This window comes from Silurus meridionalis, chromosome 26 (assembly GCF_014805685.1).
Source record: "Silurus meridionalis isolate SWU-2019-XX chromosome 26, ASM1480568v1, whole genome shotgun sequence".
NCBI classification, from domain to species: Eukaryota; Metazoa; Chordata; class Actinopteri; order Siluriformes; family Siluridae; genus Silurus; species Silurus meridionalis.
The window spans coordinates 6,794,628-6,817,645 of NC_060909.1; the positions used below are offsets into that span (position 1 = coordinate 6,794,628).

At 37.3% G+C, this 23,018-nt stretch overlaps 1 protein-coding gene across 3 annotated transcripts in view; it reads right to left on the minus strand.

The window, feature by feature from the left end:
* Positions 1 to 2,001: 2,001 nt before the first annotated feature.
* The window catches only part of kcnc1a (potassium voltage-gated channel, Shaw-related subfamily, member 1a), a 36,397-nt gene continuing 15,380 nt past the window's right edge, over positions 2,002 to 23,018 (minus strand). Inside the window, exons 2-4 of one of the 3 annotated variants that reach the window (XM_046840738.1) lie at positions 14,740 to 15,673; positions 8,541 to 8,726; positions 2,002 to 2,587 (exon numbers count right to left, since the gene is read on the minus strand). In XM_046840738.1, coding sequence (XP_046696694.1) covers positions 2,478 to 2,587; positions 8,541 to 8,726; positions 14,740 to 15,673 — 1,230 coding nt within the window. In that variant the 3' untranslated portion in view covers positions 2,002 to 2,477. Of the gene's footprint in view, positions 2,588 to 3,064; positions 7,642 to 8,540; positions 8,727 to 14,739; positions 15,674 to 23,018 lie in introns of those variants that run through there. The other 2 variants (XM_046840739.1, XM_046840737.1) reach the window with 2 other exon arrangements.

A 23,018-nucleotide genomic window follows, 5' to 3' on the forward strand; every position in this document is an offset into this window, starting at 1 on the left:
TCATGTTTGCCAACGCCCCACCGCCCCCTCCCACATAATAAGTACAAGAAAATGCACTTCTCTTTTTATAAATTATCAATATATTATTAATGAAACATAAAGATTCAGAATGCTAAACCCATGCAGCATAGAGTCATGGGAAATTCGGACCGCCCTTGAGAACAGATCATACGCTCGTGTTGCTATGGTTACCCTATTAGGTAACAGGGTTGCTATAGTGTCAACAGATCAAAGCTCAGCAAGAGAACAAGGAATAAAGAACACACACACACACACACACACACACACACACACACACACACACACACACACACACACACATACACACACATCAAACACCAAGATGAAAAAAGTATATATGAAATAACACGGTAAACTTCACGTACAAGGTGCAGGGGCAGTATGTATTTCAAAGCGTAATTTTTTTTTTTTATATAATAAATGCAAGCTGTAAAGAGCAAACAATAGGAACATCAAATAAACACACAAACTATGTAAATAAAAATGTATTTTTATTCTTTTAAATAATGTATTTTTATTGAAATAAACCTCACAAAAAACAGCTGTAAACAGCCTGTTTGAAAAGTAGCCTTTATAATGTACTCATCTCTTGTGCAGGTTTCTCTTTCTTTTTCCTTTTGCACATGAGCTTTATAAGATCCTCTTCATAATCTCCATCAGGAACTGCTGAAACAGCACAATTACACCTCTAGATCCTAGGTTCACCTCTGCTTCTCTGCAGTGCTGCCAGTTCTGGCTATTTCACCCCAGAGATTTTGAAGCAGTATTACAGAAAAGGATTTAGATTTCCCTTAATTCAAGTCTCTGCAAAAGGAAAATGATGTGTCATGCTCATTTAGATCTTCAAGGTCACGTTTCAGAAAAACTGAGGAATGCAATATAGCTTGATATTTGCAAATCATGCTGTTTGCGTTTTGGTTACAGTGTAATATATCATTTTTATCTCAGTCCTCTCCCTGGTGTCCAGATGACAGAAGGGGAAAAATTACAGCAACACATAGGCACCTAAAAAACATTTAAACAGAATGCGTGTGTGCTTAAGATCTTGGAAGGAATGCTCCTGGTCATGCTCAAGAAATTAGCAGGCAAGCCTTGTAATATTTATATATTGTATGGCAGTATAATATCTATGATTGTATTGCTTTATTATAGGTGAAAACCAAACAAAAAAAAAACATTATAGTGCTTTCTAATTACTCATGCCATACATAATGCTCGTAAAAAACTCTACGTAGCCTACGACTTCATTCAGAAGTGACCTTAAGCAATCTTTTAGAAATTCACATATATTACTATTGGTTATTATATAAAGTGCACCATTTTGCGATAATAAATGAAGCAATCAGTTTTCATGTTCTACATTCTAGATGGCATGAACATTATTTTTAATGGTCAGCGAAAAGTCTCAAAAATTAATAATACATTTGGCAAGGTTTTTACAACCTTTCCCATTTTTGTAATGCTCTTTTATTCATTAAAATACATATTTGTGTCATTTAATATTGTATATACTGACTGAGTACAGTCAGTAAGGTCAGTGTTATAGTTGCATTGAATCAGACTGAGGTAAAGCTTGTTTAAAAACTGATTGAACATGGCAGACATTAAGGGGGTACTCAATGGCAGTTTGTGTACAAATGCAACATACATAAAATGTTTTGCTCACAAAGTTCTTTATATATGCCTGAATTAATTAATATCTTTTGTGGCTATAAATTCGACATAAAATTCAAATTGTTTATGCTTTAAGCTCCACCTTGATTAGATCTCCAGACTCTGATATCTGTTTTGAAATTGAAGATATAATAATTATATACTTCTTTATCCAAAGGTCTCTGAATATTCTGTTTGTGTTTAATTTAACAAAAAAATGAACAGATTATATATTTCATACTAGACTAATATATATATATATATATATATATATATATATATATATATATATATATATATATATATATATATATATATATTTCGGTCTCGTATTAGGAATTAAAAGGCTAGCATGTGCAAAGTGCAAATGAAAGGCAGCTCATGTGTAGCAGTAACATTAAAACAGAAGCACACCTGAAATACCTACTGGGAAAGGCAGTTTCATGAATGGCAGACTCGAATAACAAATACAAATAGTTAGTGAGCAGTTCTTACAAAGAAGCTGAGTGAAAACATCACTCTGAAACTATCAATGGAAACCACAAAGTAGACACAAAAAGCCCATTAAGAACATGGATAGTCACACGAATGATAACACTCATGCAGTCAAACACAGTCTTACTCACATCACAGTTACACCACAAATAGAAAAGTCGACAGTCAGATGTGCAATGAACAAAACGAGGGTGGGAACATTTCTTCCTAGAAAAGTGTAGAAAGGGGAGCGAGGTACACGAGTAGACTCTTCCCTTTTGTAAGCTGGTTTTAGCCACTCGATTATGTGCGACAAATAGACAAGATAATCAGGTGGGATCAGAGGTGTTGTGAGCCATGCACAGAGTGGTTGGAACACCACGGTTCATGACACACACAGAGTCTGCAGGCTGCCTGCTCCGGCCAGGCTGCTCCGCCGCTACACACAGGGAAAGAAGAGAGACAACACACCGGTTATTACTCAGACAGGTGAGTGGAGGATGATGTTCAAAGGGAAATGGAAAGAAGGCGAGAAGAGATTAAAAAGGAGCACGAAATGGTAAAGCAAACAGGTTTTACATGCATCTGGACCATGCTCTGGTATAAGATGCTTGAACATACAGTTCTTTTTCATATTAGTGTAATGTTTAGATCATGCTGCCAGCGTCTGAGGGCTATTCCCTAAAAGTGACTCTTGTTTCATTTGTCTTCATGCTTGTAAGTGTAGTTTTGACATGCTGTCTCCCCCAGACACGCATTGTATTTTATTTTCTTCCCTTCAATCAGTTTTGACAACCTCTTTTTGCCCTTTTATCACCAGGCCAAAGAGAGTATACCAGGAAAGAAGTAATTAACTTAAAAAAAAAAAAAAAAAACAGCATTCCATTCCATTCAATGAAAAACCAAACTCTGCAAACAGGTTTCATACAAAATTTATTTCATGCTGAATTGGAACCATGTGCTCTTTTATCTATCAATTTTTTTTTCTGTTTTTTTTTTTTGTTTGTTTGTTTGTTTGTTTGTTCGTTTTGCATAACATTGTGCATGCATCTGATTCACTTCCCGCAGTTCTAAATTGCATACAGTGCTCTTATGTTGTAAATATACATTTGTCTTTTTTACATTTTTCATCTTCTTTTGTACCTAAAGGAAAAGATATGAGTAAAGATGCGCGACACACATCTTGACTCCTGTCTTTTGACACTATGACATTTTTTCTTTTTTTTAATTCATTTATTTTTCAAAAATAACACTGTCAAAAGTCTGTACTTATTATGAGAAATAAACAGTTGCTTACAGTAGCTCTCCACATGATCTACGCATCAATATTATAGCATAAAACAGAAAAATATCAACTATTTTTTTTCTCTTATCAAGATTCTATAGCACAAGCATGCCAAACAGAAACAAGATCTAAAGATTGAATTGACCACACAGAAAGCCTGCTGAAATCAGTTATTTTGTCTTCCCTAGCAACGTCTTGTTTCTCAATTCAGGATCTGAGGTCAATATGACCAGAGCTGGCTTACAGGTGGTTGGTTGCACAAATGAAAATATGGAAAAGTGAATAATTCACTGCTAAGAAAATGTACATCTTTGAACATCTTGTAATCATGGCTACATGAAGCGTTTTCAAAAAAGTGAAGAAAGAAAATATAGGGTTTTTTTTCATACAGATATTCATAACAGCAGTAAGCAATTTTATTTATTTTCTTTTTTTTTCACATACCACCATGCAACTCATGCTAAAATGTAAGCCTTCTACAACTGTCACATAGGACATTGTAGATTATACCATTAGAAGTGTTAGTGGATATAATGAACCATTGATTATTAATGTTATTCCACTCTTTGTCAACTCAACAGCAGATTGTACCATGCCTTCGGTGTCGATGTATCATTGTCCACACTTTCAGCCTTAAAAAAATGGTCCTTGTCCAAAAAACCGAACTCTTGCTGTTATGAGAGGGTTATCAATCAGGGAAAAAATGCTTTCTCGATCAGGGTATGTGAAGTTAATATTCAAAGTAGAACCGGTATCTTATTGACTTGTCTCTTTCCTTCTCCCTACATGCCTCTCTCCTTTGCAAAGTGACCTCAAGCCATTGAGGAGCCAAGAAACGTTGGAGAGGGAAAGTTCTCCTCTCTGAGTCGCTGTGGTCCAGTGGTCAGGTCACACGGAGCGCTTCAGCCTGCATATACTTAACTAGGACAGTCTCGTCTTTACAGGAATCTGTAGTAGAGAATACAGGGGAGGGTGGGGTTGCTCAGGGTCATCCTGCCACTGCGCCTCGGCCATTCAACTCACACAATGAGGACGATTGGGAAGGAAAAATAAGGTGAGGAGACTTCTCACGGAGGGAAAAAAAAGCATTGGATTCTTGGACAATCCAAAATAAAAAAGAGTAGAGATGGACAGACACATAGAGAGAAGGAAACAGTAGAGAGAAAGCTACTCAGGACAGCAGAAAGAGACTGTGGCATGCGGGAAACATTTTGTTTTTTTTGCAGGAAGGGCAGGGGGCTTCGCTTTTAGACTGGACAAAGGTGGAAACCTATGTTGCAGGTCAAGTGGAATAAAAGAACAGGGACTCAAAGATTAACAGATTTTTGTGGATTAAAAAACAGAAGAGAAATAGATAAAAAGAAGAGGTGCAGCACACATAGAATAGAAACACTCAAAATCTCGGGCTCTCGTTTCAGCTACAACTTGCCTCTGACTGACTTAAAGATTTATTGTTCCGGTTTGATATACATGTGTCTGCTGGTGAAGTAAACAGGGCTGTAGTGCAAAGCAAAATCAAAAGGGAGGACTAAATGAAACCTCAAGTATGCATTCAATTAGATATGTAGGATATGCTGTTGGAGCTTGGTTTCTACACTTTCCCTGAGAAACTTCTTTTGACATTAGACAGCTTTTTTTCTATCTAACAGCTCTATGAAAGCTAAAGACAAACGGCATTGATAGAAAGCCACTGAGTAACACAGAGGAAGAAAAGAGAGGAAAGCCATGAAAAGAAGCACAGCTTTAGTTTGGACAAGGACAGGAAAGGACGGAGCACACTAAAACAGCTGAGGCTAAGGGATAAGAAGGGAAGGAGGAAGGACTTTGAAGTTCTAGCAGACAGATTAGGACATTGCTCCTTACTTCAGCATTCCTTCCACACAGGATAAAGGGACATTGGGTGTGCAAGAACAAGCTGAGCACAGGACTTAGCGGATAGCAACACCTACTTGGCCAGCTCTGTTGACTATAGTGTCCATGTGCCAGGTTTTTTTTCTAACCTTGGTTTATGACAGTCAGATACAGAGACACTGAGCTCTGTTTTTAGTTTTCTGGATGGATTTACATCTGGATGAGTTGTCATCTGCTCCGGGTCATTTTACCAGTTATCGGGTTTCATGCAGTTAAAAAGAGCTCACATGCACAGAGGAAATATTTGGGCTGGTATCAGGTAGGACAGTGAACAAGATAACTGGAGAACAAGGTGCAGGATAAATGCTACAAATATGTTTGAGGTATTTGAAAAATTCATTTGTACTTCAAAAGTGAGAAGGGCCATATATACTAAGGCCTACATTGGTAACTGGTTCGCTAACACTTGTAAAAAAAAATGTTTTATCTATTTTGCAACAATCACAGTTCCCCCTTTTTATCATGTGATTTAGTTTTCTGTTCTAGTCCTGTCTCCATCCCTGTCATATGATTGGCTTGTTATGTGATTGTCATCACCTGTTTTGTGTTTTTTAATGATAAGGTTGTATATCTTTTCCCTGATGTTTCATTAGCAGTGTTGTAAAATCCTATTGTGCTTGTAACCTTAATTTCAAGCCTTTCAGTGCACAACTTGGTTTTGATCTTGGCCTGTTTTACTTACAGTAGATTAGGATTATCCTTATTTTAACCCTGTCTGCCTATATTTTAAGCCCTGTTATGGATTTGTCTCACTACCACAGAAAACTATTTTATATCTATAGAAAAATAATTCATTAATTTCCTCTTTGGCTGCTTTGTACAGTATGCAAACAATATTGTGGCTGCAAGAAAGTAAGTGTAATGTTCATTGACTTGGTCTGCCATACAGCAAGTGACTGGAGCATTGGAAATCATAGAAATTTTATGAAGATCATAGCTTAGACACCCATGTCAGACACCCGGCATGCCTTTTCCAACCATTTGGAAAACGATTGAAAATGGCCAAAACATATAAATGTCCAATTTGCCATTTGATGAACATATGGCTTTTTGAACAGTTTTGCATTTTATCCCGTTTGCAATAACGGATAAATCTGCTGCATAGCATTAGTAGATATGGCCCCAAAATCCCTTGGTAAAAGTGATGTTCAAATTATCTTACAACTTCTTCAGAAATGCTTGACAGATTACAGGAAGTGATATTAATGGCTGTTATCAAGATTAACACTTTTTTCCATTATTACCCGTTTTTATGTCTTTTTTGTTTTTGTACTCACTACAGGACCTTCTCCCAACCAATACCAGCCCTAGCAGCAGGACAAAGCATGCTGGAAGGCCCATAAACTGGCCTAAAACATGCATCACACAGCAGCACACCAAAATACAGAACTTGCTTTAAAACACCTACATCCACTCATACACCAAGCATTCTTAGGCTCTAACTCTCTCTCTCGCTCTCAAACACACACACACACACACACACACACACACACACACACACACACACACACACACACACACACTTTTGCTTACATAGCCTACATATGTACATAAAAATACTTTCACACTAACAAAAGCTCTTACAAGCACAATCAACACATTTGAAACAGCAAACTGAGACAGAAATATACAGTGTGTAGGAGAAATGTGTGTGGTCTGTAGCTGTTGATTGTTCTTATGGTGGTTCTAAAAGTGGAAACAGGGAATTAAACAGAGCATGCTCACACAGAGCTGGACACAAGACACAGAGAGACAATGCTATTGCTTGCCTAGTGATGACACTCTTGATTAACTTTTATTTGTCTTACATAGCCTCATTTGAAAGTATTATACATAGAGCTATGGGCATCTCCAGTCTGGCTACAAGGGCTGAAAAGATCCCACTAGAAATCTTCCTCATTCATAATGTTTATCCTTAACCTACCACTTGCTTCTGGCTTTGTAGTTGAAAGCAAACAAGCTGACGAATTTCCATCAAAACAGTCTTGGTTGTATTTAAAATGGCTGCATGATGGCGAGTGTGTACTGTACAAGCGGTGTTTCCCTACACTGATTGAAATATTGTGTAAATATGACAGGGTTCTCTCAAGCTGTAGGAGATGGAGGGGGTCTTAGTTTCTAATGCTGTCCTAAAAGGCATCTGCGCTCTGCTATTTGTGATTAAAGTGGGGCTGGCAGTCAGGTGGTGACTCTGGCATGGCCATCCTCCTGGCTGTGTGTCCACCCTAGCTGCAACAGCGGGTAGCCTAGTGTAGGACCAGCCGGCTCCCCCCCTGCCCTCCCTGAGAATGTTCCAGCTATCAGCCAAACAGAGAAAAAAAATGGCAGGGGATAATAGATGTCAGGAATAACATCGACACAAACGGACAGACAGACAGACGGGAAGGTGGAAGAGATAACAAGTAAAAAAACAAACAAACGACAAAGAAAAAAACAGAAAAAAGGGAAGATTAAGTTTGGCCCCAGGAGGCAGCTGTATGTGAGTCAAAGTGAAATTGAACATAATGCAAGACGGTGTTGAGAGAAAGAGAACTTATTGCATGTTTTGAAAAGTGGAGTGAGTCAGAGGAATATAGTTATGTTACCCTAGAGCTCTGGAGGTTCATGATCTCATATCTAATACCCTATGTTCACACTAGCAAGCAACAGTATTGTTTGTACCACTTGTCTCTTGTAAGCATGTATCGAATGTTTAATGAGAAATAATTGTAGGTAGTTGGTAAAGTTGTAAGTGGAGAACGTAAGAAACGGAATTGGATTATCTCTATTCATATATTGTTAGTTCATTGCTGCTGTTGCTTAAATTGCAGCCCCATTGAGCAACTACATAAAATTGATTGTTGCTAGATATAGAATGTTCTCTTGCTATTGTGAACATAAGGTTAGTATCTGATGGAATTAAATGTAAAAACTGAAAAATATTTAAAATGTTTGTGTAGTTGGAACAGCAGGTATAAATGACATCTGAGTGAAGGTAAGGCTATATTACATGAAAGAAAGAAAAAAGAATTTCTAATCACCGCATTGCGTTCTTAGGTCTTTTCCACTGTCTCTCTGTTATGAGTGTGCTCTGCTTCATTGTATCATTTTGGGAAGTATAAATGGACATTTCTTGGACTGTGGTCTGTGTGTATGTAGTACATATACAGCGTATAAATATGTGTATAAATATGAGTGTTTGTGAAAAGTTGCATACCTTTCCTCACTCTGGCGCCAGGGTGTGTGGCACGGCCGGTCATGTTTAGAAGGAAACACGGAGTTTCCCCACGTGGTTGACAGGGGCTAAAAATCTGTCCGTCCTCGGGAGAAATAGCCTGGTCTATGTGTGGACAGTCTTCATGGGCCAGCGCTGCCTTAGCCGCCTCACCGTTCAGTTTGGGATCTTCGAACACACAAGCACATGTGAGAGAATACAGGTGCAGGCCTATGATTGACGGGTTGCATGCCTCATAGCAGGGTTTAGGTAGAAGGAGAAGTGAATGAAGGGAGGATAGTGGGGACAAGTTTGAAGGAGAAGGTGAATATAACATGCATATTATGTAGAGTTTTTTTATTTTATTTAAAAAACTGGTGAACTGCATTGGAATAGCACACTCATTCTAGATAGATGGTGGATAGATTACCACTTGTCTTCAGCTTGATAAACACATGTTCAAAGGGCTTAAAATTTTTAGAGATCTGATTTAATTTGCCTTTTTTTTTGTATGTGTTGAAATGTATTGATTTTATCTTGCATAGCTATTCTCAGTGTGAAAGAGGACAGTTGCATGCTGTATAAAACAGTTTGTTTTTAGAATTTATTTCTTTTTTAAAAATCTTCAACATGTCCATAGACCCAATCAGGAAAATGCAATCTTGCTTTTTAGATTTCTTTACATTTACATTTATAATCACCCTTATTCGAAGCGATTTACATTTGAAACTAATTTTATCTCCACATTGAATGATTGAAGCCATACAAAAATAAAGCACATACATTTAAAAGTATACATTTGCATGCACATGTCTCATTAGCTTTCAGTAAGCAATGTTGGATAAGGGCTAAAAGTAGAGACTCAGATGATTGTTTTATTCAAACTAAAGAAGAATTTATTGAAGTGCTTCATGGCAACCAGCCTGGTCACCTGTGCACTCTTTGGCATTCAGCATTCTGACAAATTTATGCCTCATCGATCACAAAAAGGCAAGAAGGTAGAGCTCTGCCAAAAGCTGTTGTAAAGGATTTGCTGAATTTTATATTGAACTTTTATGGCAAAGGTTCCTCCCTACATTTGTTAAGGTCACCTGAAAAACCTAGTAGTCTAGAGCCAGCAATTTAAAGGTTAACAAATAGGGATTTTTGTAGCCTGTTTCGCAATATTACAGCAGTCCTGTTTCATTATGGTCAAGTAAATTAACTTAAACCTCTGGCAATGTTACTTTCCTGTTGAACAAATAGCACACACATATATGTGCATAAATAGCTGGGCACAAATACACACACACACACACACACACACACACACACACACACACACACACAGACACACACACAAGTGCTGGGATGTGACGCAAACCTCCTGGGATGAAGGCATGAGGTGTGAGTCATCTTTAGAATAGCTCCACATACACACACACACACACACACACACATACACACACACACAATTACGGCATTCCTTTCGACTCGTTTATTATTTTTGTCACTTATTTGCACTTTGTGCCCTCCTCCATCTAAAAATATACATTACAAATGCTAATACTGAGATGCATGGCATTACATGCACAAATGAGTATGTAATGTTTTATATACGTGTGTGTGTGTGTGTGTGTGTGTGTGTGTGTGTGTGTGTGTGTGTGTGTGTGTGTGTGTGTTTTACTGGCATATCATTAGTTAAACACTACCTTTGAAAGATCATTTGTAGTGCTGCTTTACTTATTAATTATGTTTAATGTTTACATGTTTTGCATGAAAGGGTGTTTATGCCATTGGAATCAATATAATGTACACAAATCAGACACGATTTAATCTGTAACAAATACGATGATCTGAATGTTAAAAATATTTTCATTAAAGAATGATGGAAGGTGTCAAGTCTGTTAGTCTGTTTATATTAGCCAACACCGGTTCTTATGTATAAGTATATAAAGATCCAGAGCTTCTAATCCTATTGCACCCTGAGACAGTGTTATTTACATGAAAAGCAGGGTAACTAAAGCAAAGCTGTGGCAGAGAGTAGCAGTAATGGGGATCTGATGGGACTGCCCTACTTTTTCCTTCACTATTTCTCCGCATTGTGCTCTGAGATGGCACACAGCAGTACATATACAGCCCAAACTCTCTAACTCAGCCTCAATTAAAGCTTAGACAGATATACACACCTATCACATTTCTATTTTTATGTGCATGTGGTGTCTTCACTTCCCTAACATCTGGGCTACAAAAACTCAAACTCAAACAAATTCCATTCGGAGTGTTCTACTTGCAGTTAGTCCCTTATGACATTAATCCAATATTTCAATTGTGGGTGCCACATGCACCATTGGTTTTTACATGAAGAAAGGGACATGTGTAAGTCTAAATAGTTATTTGCTGCCTGATTTAAAAAAATATTTGTAAATAAGACTATGATTGGTTCTAAGACAAACCAGAGACACAGAAACTTCCATCCTTCCATCCATAGACCCTTTGTTATAGCTAGTCCATGTTTATTTTAGCTTTTATCCAGGTTCTAACTTTGCCAAGCTGCAAAAAAATTAACATAATCATTCTCTCATTAATGGTTAAGGTTCTGGTTCACTGATTGGAAAGTTAGAGGGTCAAGCCCCAGTAACACCAAAGCCGCCTCTGTTGGGGACTTAAACAAGTGCCTCAACCTTATATGCTTCAGTGACAATGTATAAGGCTTACACTGCACTCTGACCCCAGCTTCCTAACAAGCTGGGATATGTATAGAAAGAAATGTGACAAATAAAAGCCTCTCTCCCTTCAGATCTGGTTTTGTTTGTGTGTGTGTGTGTGTGTGTGTGTGTGTGTGTGTGTGTGTGTGTGTGTGTGTGTGTGTCACACACTCCATGGGAGAGCTTGTAGCAGAGATGTGAGCTATTTACCAGCAGGGTGCCTGTTTGTGCATGTGTGTAGACAACTACTTGTATATCAACCTTGAAAAAAAACCCGAATGTATGTGCATGAAATGAGGGTCCATGCTGGCTTTGCATCTGCTGTGTGTTTTCCTGTTTGGTGCCAGCCTGACAGATGCCATCTGTCCATCTTTGCTATTTCTCATGGTATTGTGCCCAGAGTCAAGCGGCTCGAACTGATTAACCGGGCATCTCTGCCTTATGCGTTTGCACACAGATTACAAAGGCAATGCAAGACAAAGCAAGCAAAGAGCAACAGTAAGAGCAACTGAGGCTTCAAGGCACTATGTTAGAAATATTTTGTTAACAGTTCATTGTCAATGAAACCTTAGAAAAAATAAGTTTTGGTATCCAAAACTATAAAGCTTAAGGGTGTTAATGGGGTAAACCTAAATTCCTCAAAATTGCATGCTTTTACTTTGATTGTGTCCATCTCTGCTAGTGAGTGTTTTCTGCTGGAGTTGTGCGAGTTGAGCTGAATGACTGCGGCGCGATGCAGAGCCAGATTCCTATTTTGTGGTTGCTCTGACACTGTTGCCATGGCAACAGGCTCCAGTACCATATAAAAAAAATAAAACAGTGGCGGCAGAAGGCAATAAACAAGACATTGAATGAAAAAAGGGAGGGTGAGAGGAAAACGCTGAAAACTACTATTTGTATATCTTTTCTGAATACTACTTCTGAGTCAGCAACCTGAGTCATTATAATAATTTAAATAATGCTAATTTTGGGGAACAAAAAAAAAACATTATTGAAGTTCAAAGCATTTATTCTGTACTACTTGACCACAATGAGTGGTCATAATTAAACACAAAGAAAACAGCTCTAGATTGTTTAATGCTGCTGTAATGTGAGACTCCCTCACTCTCTCTCTCTTTCTCTTTCTTTCTCTCTCTTACTCACAGACACAGATCCACAAATGAGTGCGCACACACACACACACACACACACACACACACACACACACACACACACACATATTCGGTTATGACTCATTGCTGTCCCTGTACCTTTTTCTAATAGTGGCATACTTATTCAATGAATACAGCACCTGTCACTGGTCCCCTTCTTAATGGCTATAAGACTACAATACATCTACAGGTACATCCACTCTCCCAGGATGCCTTATCATGCCATCTTAATCCAAATTACTCCTATTAAAATTTAAAGATAAATAATTAATTGCTATGTTTACTAACAGAAATTGTAATCTATAGTATGCACTAAATAAATAAATAATCACCAGCGACAGTCAGTTACCTACAAAGGTGTTCACTGTTGACAGACAAATGTAGGTCTATGCAGTGGTTCAAAAATGTTTGCAGCTGCACTTTTATACACCTACGCGGGAGAGACTGGAAATATAAAAATAACCTTCACCATTTATAGTACTAATAAGTCATAAATCAGTGGTGCAACTTGTGTGATTTCTTTAAAAATGCTCCACTCTAATCATATATAAACTCTAACACAGATATAATACATATGTATATCTAAGTATAATATACATATATTTATAATGGGCACATCCACTTAGATCTACATTCTTAGTGTAAATATCAGAGTAGAAGAAGTCATAAGTCATATATTTTTGTAAACAATATCTTGCACCATTTTCTTACAAAACTTGTATTCATTCACATTTTTCTTATATTATTTTTAAAGCAAGTTCCTTGAGCATGTATTATGTAGCTGTATATACTACAGTAAACAACAAGAAAAAATAGTTGTGCCATGTACTCTATATAGCTGTATGTATTTGCAGATTGTTGTTGTGTATTCATAATATATGGCATCTGTGAGTACAGGTGTTCCATTGTGTGTGTATAGAGTATGTGTGTGCAGTACATCCATCTACAATATGTGTACATATGAAGAGTCATAATCTCTTCTTGCATACACAAAAGGAGAGCTACTCTCCATTACACACCAATGAAACAATTCTGTCTTCCTCTTCTCACTATCTTTCGCTCTCTTTTTGAGAGTGGACAGTCTCTAAGTACTTCCAGTGGAAGCACTTATCTGCTCTTACTCTCATTTCAAACTACTCACTTGTGTCAAGGGGCAGACTGTTCATACTTATTAGTATCTTTTTCACTAGGATTCAGTGAAGACTAGTGTTAGAGCAACTGCTTGGTATTAACACTTTATGAAATAAAGGAGAAGAATTAACAGTCGATGAACTATACAGGTAGCAAGACCACAGGTTTTTGTACTAAATGTGTACTAAATTGTTAGTTGCAACATTTCTCTGTAAATAAAAAACATTTCTATTAACTTTAAATACTGTACATGTCTAGACATTTATGCATAGCACAAATTTTGCTTATTTTAATAATGGCACTGCATTTAAGTCTGTCTCATCCAAAATATTCTGTCTAATGTGGGCTTGAATCTGCATTAGATGTTCAAATATTTCACATTTCTTCCTTTGGCCTTCCATTCATAGCTTGAGGAAAAAGTAGGCCGCAATAGTTTAAATTAAACAAGTTTGCTCTTTCTTTCTCAGCATAGGGACATGTATCAAAACCCCCCATATTATATGCTACAAATGCTGAAGGTGACTGCAAATACATAGAGATTAGATTTAAGAAAAAGCATTCTTCCTAAAATAAAACAAAGAAAAAATACATTTTAGTGGTAATTATTAAGTATATGCTACTATATCCAGTGTAAAGTATATGCCTTAAGAATTTCCTGTCTAACATTATATAGTATAAATCATATACATTTTCAGCAGGATATGTGCAACTACAAACTATACATAAATAACACTTTTGTTCTTATTAAAAAGATTATTTGATCTACATAGATATGTATAGCCCTATGGCAATACAAATATTTTAAAGACCTAAGAGCAAGATATAACAGGGGTTCATAATACAACTGAAGGAGCATGCTATAATGGTTTTATCCTTAAAAAATGCAGTTCACCTCGATATGTTCTAGAATAGGAACTCATCCAATGTAAAAAAAAAAAAAAAGTGTGTGGTGGTGAGTGAGACTTTTGATGGCACTGTGTGTATGTGTGTGAAACAGAATGGGGAAAAATGCTGAATGGGTTCTTTTAAATGCCTCTGGAGGTTGATATGCTGAAGTTGCTTGCTTGTCTGGAAAGTAAGAAATGTTGCATTCAGGAGTCAAGCTGAGAGGACAGTAAAGAAGTCAGTGGGGCAGAAGGGAAGGAAACAGAGGGTTCAGTCTCATTCTCAGGCTAGGAGTGTTTAGTCTCTTTTCGTGCATTCAGATGGTCATGCCACTGAAGGGTTTCCTACCTGCTCGGTTCATTTCTAAAACCTCGTCCTGGGAAGCCAGCGGGCATGTGTCACTCTGTGTGCTGTGATGGGGCGAGTTCGTGCCTGACTTACAGAAATTTGGAGAGCCCAACTGTGGGGCACGTGGGATGTGCTTGTTCTTTTTCTTTGGTAGTTTTTGCTTTGCCATAGCCAGCGAGTAGTACATCCCAAAGTTATTGACGATGACTGGGACAGGCATGGCAATGGTAAGCACACCAGCCAGGGCACACAGTGCACCCACTAGCATGCCCGACCATGTCTGTGGGTACATGTCTCCATAACCCAAAGTAGTCATAGTGACCACGGCCCACCAAAACCCGATGGGGATGTTTTTGAAGTGCGTATGCTCACTCGCACGGGGGTCATTAGGTTTGGCCCCAATGCGCTCCGCATAGTAGATCATAGTGGCAAAGATGAGCACTCCAAGGGCAAGGAAGATGATGAGCAGAAGGAACTCATTGGTGCTGGCGCGGAGTGTATGCCCAAGCACACGTAGGCCCACAAAGTGGCGTGTCAGTTTAAAGATTCGGAGAATGCGCACAAATCGCACCACGCGCAGGAACCCAAGCACATCTTTAGCCTCTTTGGAGGACAGGCCGCTTAGACCCACCTCTAAGTAGAAAGGCAGGATGGCCACAAAATCAATAATGTTGAGGGTGTTTTTGATGAACTTTTTTTTGTCTGGACAGAAGGTGATGCGCATGAGGAACTCGAAGGTAAACCATACCACGCACACGCCCTCGATGTAAGTAAGATAGACCTCGGTCTCAGTCTCCTGGTAGATTCGTGTGATGTTATTGTCGTGCGGGTCAACATCCGTGCGATTGATGATGGGGTTGAAGGCCTCGTGTGTCTCCAGGCAGAATGTGGTTATAGATACCAGGATGAAGAACAGAGAGGCAAACGCCACCCACTAGAGTAACAGGAAAGAGAAAAAGAGTGACAAAGGGAAATGATTATATTATATAAAAATGATTATATTATATAAAACATGATTATAAATCTTGCATTTATCAAAACAATATATAGCTTTAAAATATGTATTATGTTTTGTACTAATTTGAGAAAGCTATTTATATAGATTTTGAAACGTGACTGTAGAAATGTCTTCACACATGCATTAGAAAGGTACTGATTTAAGGCAAAAAGTACAAACACATCCCCAAAACAAAATTAATTAATTAATTCAAAGGTGTTCAGTGGAGTTGAGGTCAAGGCTCTAAACAGGCCACTTGATTTTTTTCTACACTTACAATGTGACACCTTATTGTTTCCCCTTGTCCACAGAGCATTGTCATTTAATTGAGGAAAAAGTGTAATGCTATATATCCTATACAACTGTGTGCTTCTATCTTTGTGTGAACAGTGTAAAATCCACATTTAAGTGTGATGATTAAGTGTCCACAAACCTTTGGCCATAAAATGTATATGTTAAAATGTATTATTTAGTGAGCAACAGCTTAGTGGGCTGATATGAGTTTATAAAGTATCGAAATGCCCTTCAATAGCTACAAGAAGCTAAGATTCACGATACTCTACACACAGAAGCCCAACAGAATCCTTGAGAAAATTATAATACAGTTACATCAATGACATAATTCATTTGTTTGTACTGTTTAAAACTGTCTAATAAGTTGATTTCCATTCTTATTGTTGAAAATCTGTGTTCATTCATTAGCAGCAATGCTAAATGCATACTCTGAGATTCAATAATAAAGTTAAATCTAAACAGTTAAATAGCACCTTGATCATGGAATCAAATAACTACTAAAATGACTACAAATCAAATGAGACTTCATTAATTTCACAGCAGGAACTCAAGGGATAATGGATGTTGTGTAACTCGACTTAAAACCTATACAATATTAACAATGCCTTTCCTGAAGGAGAGGAGCCGCTGCCCAGCATGTCATCAGTAAAAGTGTTGATCAGAAGCATTTAGCCAGATTAGGGCTCAAAATGTTTCTTGAGAAAGTAGAAGGTACAAGACACCCAATATTTAGATGGCATCAGAAAGACGACACTCTACAGCGCTGCTGTAAGTACAGAGGAACTATCAGGAGTTATTAGTTGTTTATTTGCAAGTCTTTCTCTGAGCTCCTGAACATCTCAAGGAAACACTCAATACATCATTAAGCAGTAAACCACTGCTACTGCTGCTCTAACAGTGGTTTTTATTTATGTAAAACAATAAACACATCCATTCTTTGATAGCATCAGGATCTGATAGGATATGCATCCTAGCATAATCACTTAAACAAAAGACAAATCAAAATGAAATATATTAAACGGTTTCAAATTGACATACTAGATGGAGTTATACAATTTTGCAATCAGATATCCAACATGCATTAATATTTGAGCATAATATCTGATATTGTCTCTAAATATAGATGTTTCTAAATAGAAGTCCCAGAGCCAGAGACTGGAGTATACAGACATGATTAGAGCTGAATGCTTTTGATGAGAGCAATTTAATAGCACTATAATCATATCATCTGGAGCAGCCTTACACAATCTGGATCCTTGAGACATCACTATTTCACTTTGTCCATTGGCCTGTCACATACTAACTAGTCTTAGAATGGAATGTATTATCTTTGCTGCTGAATCCAGCTCGGTCTGATAAACCTGGACACTTTACCACCTGGCAAAAAAAAACAGGCTGAGCTGGTCAAACTGGTAAACCATTAATATATATTTGAGGTTTCTGTGTAGACTATTTGTTTTGTTATTTTATTACCATACTTGTCTACAGTCTTAATTCAGAAAATGTTTCCATTCTCCTAGCTTAATCTTGTGTTGGGGATGTCAAAAATCCTGCAACTCCCAAAGTTTCACACTACAACCCTACGATCCTCAACCCACTATCTCATCACATTACCTCAATCCAGAACTATTCCAAGGCATCTAATTACTAAAAAATGCTCACCTGTTTGCAATTTCACAGCTCCCTTTAATGGACCTGGCAAATCGAAGCCATCATTGTATTTGAATAATTTCAGGCATTTATCTGCATAGCCCAAATGGTCAGATTTTTAAAACACAGCAAGTACATTTCTAAATCTCATGCAAAGTACACAAGATTAAAAGAGAGTCAAGAGGCTTTTATTGTCATTTGTACTATACACAGTGGTACACAGTACACAGTAAAAACGAGACAACGTTCCTTCAGAACTCATAGAGCTACATAGAGCTACAACACACAACATAAAGCTACATAAAGTGCATCGAGTGCAACCTAGTGCAAACAGTGCAGACGAAAAACAGTACAGAGAGACAACAGTACAGACAGACAGACAAACAGTACAGACAGACAGGCAACACAAGACAACACAAGACAGTGTGGGACAATGCACATAACACAAGATAGCGCCGACCAGTAAACCTACTGTATACTCTGAATATACAGTACTGTGCAAAGAGGACTATAAAGACTATAACCGAGATTATATGTAAACAAACACAATGCAGTGCAAAAAGAGCACGAGGGTAATTAGTTCAATTGTGATGTAATTATATGGTAGTAGATAATGACATAATACAACTAAACATTCAGCACTTTCTTAATGTTATTATAAAGAATAGCCTTTATTTGTCACATATACCTTACAGTACAGTGAAATTATTTTCATCACATATCCCAGCTTGTTTGGAGCCTGGGGTCAGAGCAAATTGTCAGCTATATACAGCACCCTGGAGCACAGAGGGTTAAGGGTCCTGCTTAAGGGCCTAAGAGTGGTAGATTGGCAATACCAGGGCTGGAACCCCCAACCTTGCAATCAGTAACCCAGCATCTTAACCACTGAGCTACCACTCCCCTTGTAGTATTACATTAGTAACTAAGTTAATAGTTGTATGTGCTGTTTCATTAAAAATGGTGCTAGTGTTTTGTCTCTGTGCCAGTGTTATTGTGAAGGACTGTTCAGTTAACTGTGAATTGTTCAGTCAGGAGAGGGATCAAACACCTTCCCTCTCCATTTTCCAGCAGCTAAACAAAGATTAGCTAATTACTAATATTGCTCACCTGTTTGCAATTTCATAGCTCCCTTTAATAGACCTTGACACACTGTCTTGTGCCATCATTGTATTTGGAATGATTTCAGGCATTTATCTTCATGTCTTGCTCAGATTCTTAATAATGTGGTTTTTTCTTTGTTACACCCTACTGCAGATTGATTCGCTGATGAAAAATCCAATTTAGTCTGATTAGCTGCTAAAATGCAAGTCTTTCTGATCTGGTAGACCATTTTGCCAGCTGGTATATTTTAGTAGAATGGTATTTTCAGTTTAGTCTAGCATTAAGGAAGATTGTCCACCAGTTTGACCAGCATGGCATGTGATTTAGCATCTGGTAGCTCATAAGACAAAGCTTTTGAGTTCTGATTAAGGTTTGCCTGCTACCTTGAAAACTTGAAAAATCAGTCTGCTTCACGGCAAGTAGACTGACAAATGCATTATGCGTCATTGAAGATGTCTAATGCTGCAATTCCTCACTCTGACTTTTAACAACCATTAATACAATTATTATTGATACTGTTACCAGTACTTAGCATAATAGCAGTCACAATGTTGATGCCATGCTGCTGACGTCTATGATAATAATTGCTCACAGTCTATTCACCATATGTTTTATGTAAGCTGCTTTAACCTTAGTTTTTTAAATGCTTTCAAAATTAGCCCACAATCTAAGCTGTCATGAATTTAAACACTGACAGCTATGATGATAATTACCAGCCATTGTAACACAACACTGCAATAGAACCCAGGACACAATCTGTCAGAATAGGATATAGCATCTGTTATAACATATGAAAAAGGATTCAAGTAAACTACCCCAATTTTTATTTTATTTTATTATTAGAAATATGGAGCTATCACTCTCTCAATCAATTGTATGTGGTAACAGTGATATACAGATTTGCAGAGAATTAAAAAGTCGGACGACAGACTAAGACCTCAATTTGCTCAGATACACATAAATTATAGAAAACAATAATCATCTAAATCAGTCCATGCGGTCATTTTTTTTAACCGTTATCTTGCCCATTAAACTGGATGACAATCGTACTGGTACATACTGCATTTCTTTTTTCATTTCCTAAACAACATTAAATTTTCTTTAACTTTTTTCCTTAGTGTATGCTTGCTTGCTTTACAGGTGAAAAGAGTACAGGCCTTGTGCAAACCTCCTACACTAAGTCCCACGCATGGAAACTTACAGCAAGACAAACCACTACATACTGCTCCAACCTCCCAGGCTAATCTCAGTGCAGCAAGACTACAGATAACCCATCACACCCATCATACAGGCTCCAACAGTACCAGTAGCACATTTGAGATATGATTATAGATCAAATACAAGCCAAGCGGAAAAAATAGTAGCATGAATTATCCTTACTGACATATAACTGGCATGCAAATCTAGTAAACTCAGAGAGATTGCTATTATTGGCACAAGTCCAGTTTAATCCACAATTAATTTTTCCTCTCACTATGCACAAAAAGTTTTGCCAGGTCTCAGCAAAATGTCCAGCCCAACAAAATCTCGAAAAATCACAACAAACTAGATTAGACCATCGGAAATGTTTTAGATTTTGGAAAAACAAGTTTTCAGGTTTCTTGTGTTTCTTAGTCTTTGCTTGGAAAACAAGATCATTTAGATGATGCACATGCGTTTCTGACTTGCAGTATCTACAATACGCCTTTTTATAATTGCCTGGTATGGCCATCATACACTACATTATCCTTATAATCCCAAATTTCTTCCATATTCTGACAAAAACTAATAAAATTAATAATTACTAAGAATGCTATTCTGTATACATTTAGCTAGAGAGGAGTGTGTGTGTGTGTGTGTGTGTGTGTGTGTGTGTGTGTGTGTGTGTGTGTGTGTATAGATTTTGTATGTGGTGCTCATTTAAATAAAATGTTTATTTTCTGTAATTTCTTTACATTTAAATAAGTACATTTTAGCAGTTGTAAGTAATTCTTGAGACCTGTCTGGTAGAAATAAGTTATTACAAGGACTGCAAACAACTTTCTGCAACACAGTGCCACCAAATTTAACCAAACATCTATGACTTTGTATTAATAATTTAGCCTTGCACTGTGACTCAGGAATTCGCTACCTTGATATTACTAATTCTTAATTATTTTTTATGACAATTTTACACATTGCTGCTTTTATTTTAAAAAGGCAGAATACAGGGCTGGATTCATTTTATGAATCATTGTCTTCAAATGATTGACAGAACAATGCTGCATTTAAGACACTTGGGAACTAACTATGGAAAGTTGGGAAATAAAAAGCATACTCACAATACGCTAGAGATTATTATATATGGATATAAAAAGCTCTCAAATAGCTTTTAAGTGACCCGGGAGAGTCAGCGGTTAGTGATTCATTCATTTCTAAGGTGTAGGGTGTATGGTAATGCACCATTAATGGCACTGGAAAAATATATATGTAGTTATAATCCAGGTAAATGGGAGGGTTGTGTCAGGAAAGGTATCTATAATATAAAATATGCAGATCATATGAATGATCCATTGTGGCAACTCCCTTGTTGGAGTATTTAAAGAAAAATACATGTAACTATATGTGTAGACTCTTTTTTTTAAACAAACATTATCTTAGGTGTATTAGAAATAGGGTTTATTCTGGGATTTAAATTTCTCATTTATGGTTAACATTTACAACCACAATTTAACATCTAATCAATTCTATAATACAGGACTTATATAAAACCATATCACTTCATTCCACATATTAGTAGATTCTCTGGACATGCACCCAAATTCGGACAGTTAATAAATTTATTACATTTTTATTCCAGTTTCATTCAAGAATAAACTTGACTTTAAGCAAAGTTACTCACATGCATACATTTACTGTACCAATACAGCAACATTTAAAATGTTATAATATATGTAATCGGAGCAACAGCTTCCTGTGTGTTGATAATAAAACTATAATTGCACAGTGAACACTGAAGGGAGTGTGCAAACTTGCAGTATAAGAAAATTGGTTCTTTTGAAAATGGTCCCAGCAGAGCAAAAATAGCTGAGTGGTCACTGGTTAACTGGTTTCCGCTCCTAAGCTTCTCTATTAAATTGTGAAAACTGCAGAAAAAGAGAGAAAGAAAGAGGGTAGTAGAAAGAAAGAGAAAGGGAAGAGCCTTGATCAAGTGTCTCAAAAATAGCATGGCAGCCTCCCTCTCCCCCTTACATCACCTCTCTCTGTCTCTACCTCATTCTCTTGTTCTACCTTGCTTCCTGAAGATAAAAGCCTGTCACGTTCTCTTATGTAACCCAGTGCTGCTTGCACCCACATTTCAGATTCTGTCTGCTTTTCTGTGGTTTTTTGAGTGAGTCTGACAGCATCAAAGCACTAAGACTGTGAACACTACTGACCACACCCAAACGAGGTGGACATTTGATGCCTGACCTTTAGGCATGACCTTCAGTGTTAGTACTCCATCAAGCTAACTCAATGGGGATCCACCAAACATACACTAATGTCCCTGGGCTAAGGGGTCAGAAATTCAGCCACTGGAGACCACTGATGCCCTTTTATAAATGTCACAGGTCATGATTTTCATTGGTGAGGAGTGAAAATTGGTTGGTTGTGTTAGATTGATAGGGGTACTAAGTTTGCAGTCATTGGTTCCTGAATGACATTTAAATGCTGCAGAATATATATATATGTGTCTTTCTAGATACATTGTGTGTGTGTGTGTTTGTGTGTGTGTGTGTGTGTGTGTGTGTGTACTCTGTGAGATTACTGGCTATTTGATAACACAAAACAAAAAAATTCAAATGGAATTGTTATAATATGTGTTCACAGTATTGCACTCTTTTTGCATGGTTGTGTAATGTGCCCAGTACTCATGCTTACGTAAATGTTACTGTTCCTGGAAAACAACTTTTCAAGAAGAGATTTTGTGAAATGTATAATTTAATTATGGTTGATAAATTGAAAATAAAAAAAGCATGAAAAGAATAAAGCAGATTTATCACTCTATTTGTATCTGTTGAAACTGCAAAGTCAATAATCTAGCTACTTGGGGGAAAATGGTAGATATACATAAATGGACACAAGTTGACTGGATAGTTATGTCATTAGAAATACAGCATGTTTCTTGTAGCGTAGCATGTGCTATCCATCAGTTGATGGGGAGAGCTAGCTAGGGGTGGAAATTGACCAAATTAACATATTGCGTAAAGGAAAAAATATTTTAATGACATTTTTGCAT